This window comes from Condylura cristata, unplaced genomic scaffold, assembly GCF_000260355.1.
Source record: "Condylura cristata isolate star-nosed mole 26May11 unplaced genomic scaffold, ConCri1.0 scaffold00031, whole genome shotgun sequence".
NCBI lineage: Eukaryota > Metazoa > Chordata > Mammalia > Eulipotyphla > Talpidae > Condylura > Condylura cristata.
The window spans coordinates 16,718,882-16,725,034 of NW_004567132.1; the positions used below are offsets into that span (position 1 = coordinate 16,718,882).

The 6,153-nt window shown below is 51.0% G+C and overlaps 1 protein-coding gene across 1 annotated transcript in view; it reads left to right on the forward strand.

Annotated features, from left to right (window-relative positions):
• Positions 1–6,153, forward strand: part of TET3 (tet methylcytosine dioxygenase 3) — a 75,728-nt gene that overhangs the window by 57,989 nt on the left and 11,586 nt on the right. Inside the window, exon 5 of the mRNA XM_012731562.1 lies at positions 2,284–2,377. Coding sequence (XP_012587016.1) covers positions 2,284–2,377 — 94 coding nt within the window. The remainder of the gene's footprint in view (positions 1–2,283; positions 2,378–6,153) is intronic.

Genomic DNA, 6,153 nt, shown 5'->3' on the forward strand with positions numbered 1-6,153 from the left:
AAAAAAAAAAAAAAAAGCCCAGCTGATCAGACCGTGCTTGGCCGTTTTATTTGCTTTAGGATATGAAGTTTACTGCCGGAAGCATTTCTCACAGCAGTGGGGTGGTGGGAAGTTCCTGGTCAGAAAGCCAGGCTGGTGTCCTCAGCTCACCCCGCTGTGGGGAACATGATATCCTGTCCGTCTGGGCGAGAGCAGTGTGGGCGCCGTGGGCTGGGCCTGCAGTGGCCCGGACTCACACAGTGTGCGCTAGCAGGCCGCTTCCTGATAGATCTTGAATTGAAAGTTCCCAGGGATTACACAAACGTGCACACTCCAGTCTTTGCCTCTAGAGCCAGAACATGCCATAGAAACTCCTGAGTCCTGCCTTCGTCATCTTCTAAAAGGAGCCCTCAGAGCTGCAGGTTTATTGTGGGCTTTATCAGAAATGCTTTTCACCCCTTTGCTGAGGTCTTGGTGGAGTAGAAAAAACACTGAAGAAACCTAAGTTAGCATTTTAAAAATATTTGTTCTTTTTCCAATTAAAAAAAATTCTACAAAAGGCCTTTGTAAAAAGTGTCTAGAGTGAATGAAACTAGTGATTATCCTTCCCTGGAAAACATTTTTTAAAAAACTGATGCTTGCCTTTCAGTTTTTTCCTACCCATTACAAAGATATATGTCTAGGGAGAGAGAAAGTGGACAAATGGGATCAACCAGAATACACCAACTATTTGCAGCTGCATTTTCCTCCTGACTAAATTTCTTCCATGTCGGTATATATAATTCTGTCAAATCTTTTTTGATGACTGCATGGTTTTGACATTGTATTGGAAGTTGTCTTTTTTTTTTGCCAGTCCTATAATGGATATTTAAGTTGTTTCTAATTTTTTCTGTTGTTGACTTAATAGTAGATAGCTTGTTCCTAAATCTTGGTCTGTTTTATTTCTAAGGTAGAGATTTCTAGGAGTGAAGTAGATAAAATAAAGAACATGTGTAACTGTGACAACTAAGATACTATCCCCTCTTAAGCAGTATGTGAAAATAATGTGCCGTGATCAAATTAGATTCCTCACAGAAATAACAAGAATAGTTTGATTTAGGTAGTAGTTAAACATAGCATATCTGTTAATTGACCAAAGGAGAAAAACTATTCAACCATCTCTCTCCTTGAAAACTCGAAAATGTAGATGATAAAATAATTCTTGATTAAGAATCCTTAGAACAGGAGACATTTTGTAGAACCTTTCAAAGTAAGCAGTTCCATTTTCTGCCCCAGAGTCAGCTTCATGCTCAGTGAGGCTCTGTCAGAAGCATCCCCGGTGAGGTGGGGTCAGCAAGGGTGACTGCTGGCCAGGCGGGGCCAGCACAGAGGTGACAGGCGGAAATACAGGTGGCAAGGGTGGGGGCAGGTGGCCATTATCCACAGGTGATGCGATGTACCCAAGACAAGCCCTGTTAAAACGAAGACAGCTCAGTAAGCTGGCTGTTGACATACTCAGATTCACTAATACTTTGGGTACTTCCCCCATGCCAGAAACTTCAGAGCATTTTAAATAACGCAGCCCCGGTGGATTTTATTTTTCCCAAGCTTGGGTGGTAGGGACCATCTTACCTTCATTTTATAGACGAGGAGGCTGAAGCTTAAATTTCAGCTACTGGGTTACCATCTCTCGCAAGAAGGCGGCCCGGTCTGCCTGGCGTGTGCTAACGTCTTTGTACCTGCTAGTCCTGTGGCGCTGGGCAGGCCGTTGTGGCTCGGGGCCTTCGCCTCACCACCTCTGCGGGCGTGCTTAGCCCTGCGGGCAGGGACACGTGTGCGGGCGCCAGGCGTGTCCCGTGCTGGAGGAATCCCGGAGTCAGCCTTTGTCTTCATGTTTGAATGTCAGCAGGGGATTGTTGAGTGAGCACAACAAGGGTTTCCCCCATTTATTTTCTTTTGTTTGGTTGACTTATAAATAGCTGGTTCTCCTGGAGACTGCAGGGTTAGATGCAAATGCCTGCAGCTCGCCTCTGGGCCAAGCCCCTTCTAGGTGTCCAGGAGGAATAGTCAGGGATGTTTCTGCTGGACTGGCCCTCTGCCCTGGGACAGAGGCGCTTGGCAGATGGGGCTGAGGGCCTGAGATCAGGTACGGGACACCCAGAGGCGTTAAACACAGGATAAACATTGATTCAACCTTTTTCTGTCTCCTCTGTTATGGCCACCAGGACTTTAAACCAAACTGAGTGCCCTGAGGCTAGCCTTCTTCCTGGATTTGCTCTTCTGGGGGTTCTTCTGTGCTAACATGGCTTCTGTCTCCCTCTTCAGGTATGGGGAGAAGGGGAAAGCCATCCGGATTGAGAAGGTCATCTACACGGGGAAGGAGGGAAAGAGCTCCCGCGGCTGTCCCATCGCAAAGTGGGTGAGTGCCGGGGCCGTCCTCGCTGAGGCAGATGGGGCGGGGCGAGCAGGGGGAACAGACCCTTGGCCACCCTGCAGCCTTGGAGTTGGTGCCCGCTGCTTGCTTCCTTGGGGTCATTTTCCCCCAGCGTCTGTCCTCATTCTGTGTAGTGTCCCGGGTCGGCCTGGGAACTGCTCTGCTCCTTGCATTCGGCGCGTGCTGCCCCCTGCTCAGGGCTGGGGAAGAGGGAGAGGCTGGAGGTGCCACCTGTCGAGTGCTGGGCTCCCTGCACACCCCCGGGTGCCCCGAGCTGCCCATGTCGCTGTCTGTGAAGGAGGCCGGGCGTTGGGCGGGTCGGGACCCTCCGTGCTCTGCTTCGCTTCTGCACCACTTGGCAGGGGATTCTTAGTCACTCGGTGTCCAGTTCTCAGGACCCCAGTTTCACCCTTCCAGTCTCCAGAGGTCTGTAGGGTCAGCGCAGAGCAGGTGATCAGGAGCGGGCATGGGGGTGCAGGGGCTGTGCGGGGCGCTCGTTGGGGGAGCGGAAGGCTCTGCCATGGCTTGTGACGTAGAGACACGTGAAATAAATCGTGGAGATTTGAATATAATCAAAGTTCAACTCTGAGAAGCAGCAATGGGGCTACAGAGTTCAGGGACAAGGGGCACCGTGGCAGGAGGGGCGTTCAGGGCCCCCAGGTTCCCAGAGGAGGTGGACGTGCTGGACCCCAATGTGAGGGGGCCCGGGCAAGCGTAGACGTGCTGCTGCTGAGGAGAGGGCAGAGGAAGCTGGGCGAGCATGTGTGGGGTCACTGGCGGGGGCGGGGTGAGGTGGCCGCGAATGCACAGAGTCGTGTTTATCTGGAACATGCTCCATGCCTTCGCCCCTCTGCAGCTAGTGATGTAGAATTGTCTGACCCTGAATTCCACTTCTCTGTACCAATTTTCAGTCAATATCGCAGCGTTACAAAGGGGCCTGGAGCCACTTAGGAAGCAGCAGTGTGTCCCGCCCTCGTGGAAGATGGTCCCTGCGCGGGAGGTTGCCTGTGACTGTCAGGGCTGATCAGTGGGGTGTTAGCACCCCGACCACCCCCAGGGGGCCGGGGGGCATGACATCTGCCTCTCGCTCTTGATTGTTTGGGTACCGTTGACAGACTCCCAAGACTCAGGTGGGAAACTAAAGCTCCTTGGTGCACAGGTGGCGTCAGGGACTTGTTCAGCTTCAGAAAAACTTGGCATTCTACATCTTAAGCAGAGAAAGCAGCTGGTGGTATGGCAGGGCCATGCGTTTCCAGCTCCTGGATACCATAGTGAAGCTTAACTCCCAAACGCACCTGCACTTGCCTGCTGATTGTGGGGAGACTTTGCCTGCAGGTGGCTGAGCTGGGGACTGAAGGCGGGGACACCATGGCCAAGTGCACGGTGCACCCCGGGGCAAAGCAAAGGCAGCGGGGGGCATGGGATGGGCTTCAGTCTCCATCAAGGGCCTCGGGGCCTGTGGACAGATGCCTGGGACACTGCAGGGAGGCTGAGGTTTAGTCAACGATGATGACACTGGGTGTCACCACACCCGGGATGATGTGACTTTGTACAAGACCAGCTAGAAGAAATGCCCAGGGACATTGTTCCCAGAGGTGGGGAAATTCCTGTGACTGGTGAGGGAAGGTAATAGGAGGGAGGAACGAATTTGTTTTTATAAGAAGAACCGTCTCCTTCATGTGACCAGCTTCTGGTGGTTTTGTCTGTTCGTTTTTGTTACACCAGCTCTAAATACTTTGTTGGGGTTCGTCTGAATTGTACTGCCTTGGAAGTTGGAGAGGGGGCAGGTATTTCCTTTTCTTGCCTTGTTACCCCACCCCTCGCCCCAAAGAGGTAACCCTGCCCCCCAGACGCCCGAAAGGACAGATTCTCCTTGGTGGCAGCGTGGCATGGTGAGCCGGGCAGTGGTCCGGGGCCTGTGGCGTGGACCACCCTTGCTCGGTGCATCCCACGCCACCTGGCGCAGTGTGTAGAGCCTGGGTTTTCTTTTCCCAACAAGAATTCTTGTCTGTCTGCTTGTGCCTGTTGACATCTGTGCTTTTACCCCTTGAGAAAACAAACCAAGATGACCCAAGAGCACATGGCGTCAGTGGCAGCCCTGACAGGTCGGGCATCACCCGGAGTGCACTGGACACACATCCCCCGAGGGCAGGTGGCTGGTGAGCTGCCCGGCGCTGAGCGGAGGCTGGTACCTCAGAAAGCAGCCACAGGCCCACCCCTCCCAGTGTCTCCAGGTGTGCCAGTGCCCAGGACATGTCTGACTCTGTCTGCAGGAAGCCGGGCCAGCGCTGAGTTCTGATCTGGCATCATGATGGCATGTTTATGTGTCAGTGACTCCCCCATTCCCACCCAACCCTGCCAAATATTTTCTTTTTTGCTGAGGTAACATTGGGATGCAGAGGTATGGGATGACACCTGTTCAGATATCCATCACCCCCCACACCACCGCCAAGGTGCCTTGGGCTCCACCATAGTCCACGGCTCCCTCCACACACCACACCCAGTTTCCTCCACGCCCTCTGATAGCCCCCGTTTTATAGTTAGATTTCTAGAGTTTGTTATTGGTTTGTTTTTGATTGGCCCTTTGTTGTTGTTGTTTTGTATTCCACATAATAAGCACAACCATGGGAAGAGTGTCTTTGTCCTGACTCATTTCACTAAGCAGAACCCTCCTGTTAGTGAATGTCAAGAGTTCATCTTTTTTTTTTTTTATATATATATATAGCTGAGTAGTATTCCTTGTGTCTACTCTACTCCGTATCTAACCTCTCATCTATCCTTGGACACTTAAGTTGTTTCCTAAGTTGGCTGTTGTAAATAGTGCTGCAGTGAACATAGGAAGACTAAAGGACCCTTTGCAAGCTAAAGAAAACACCTTTCTGGACCATGAATTCCTGCTTTGAGCCGCTGTGTTACTAATTACATCATTGCTTTTAAAATTGTTTTGGACACTAATTCAAAAGAATACATGCACCTAAGTGAAATGAGACTGTCACAAAAGGAGTTTTGGTTTGGGAAGATGGGTCCACAACAGTGTGAATGTACTTAGGCCACTGCATGCTTAAAACTGGTTGACATGGTGTTATGTTCTGTGCATCTTTTGCCACAATCACAGTGATTGAATTTGGTGCACACAACTCTTTTAAAGAGGACATTTCATGCAAACACCTGAACTTTTATTTTCTTGCAAAGTTGGAGGAGGTGAGTGCCCTCGGCCGGAATTCCCTCCCAGCAGTGGTTGATGGAGAGAGGCCTGGTCCCCTTTCTATAGAACAAGTGCTCTTCGTTGTTGCCAGTCTGTACCTCTGCCCGCTGCCTTCGGAGCAGCTGTGCCCAGATCAAGTCCGTCTCCAGACCAGGCATGTCCCACCCCCCAGACCCTCCATTGGGGTCCACTGGAGCTAGCCACTAAGTGTTCCTCAGAAACATGCTATACACCCACTCAAACTGCTGTGCCACAGAATGTGTAGTCACTTAAGATTTTTAAAGATTTATTTTGCTTACAGAACTGGGGTACAGGCCAGAGGAGCGAGGGTAAGAAGATTCACAAGAGACAGAGTGGGGAGCAGCAGGCAGGTTAGGAGAGGTCTGCTGGGCCATGTGGGTCACCTCCCTGGCCAGGGACGGAACTCATGCAGTAGTGGCTGTGATAGCTTCATAGTGTTGTGCTTGAACCTGTTGCACCACTAGGGAGGGCCCGGATCTCAGTTTTTAAAAGTTTGGTTAAAATTATGCAGAACATAATATTTGTCATTTTAACC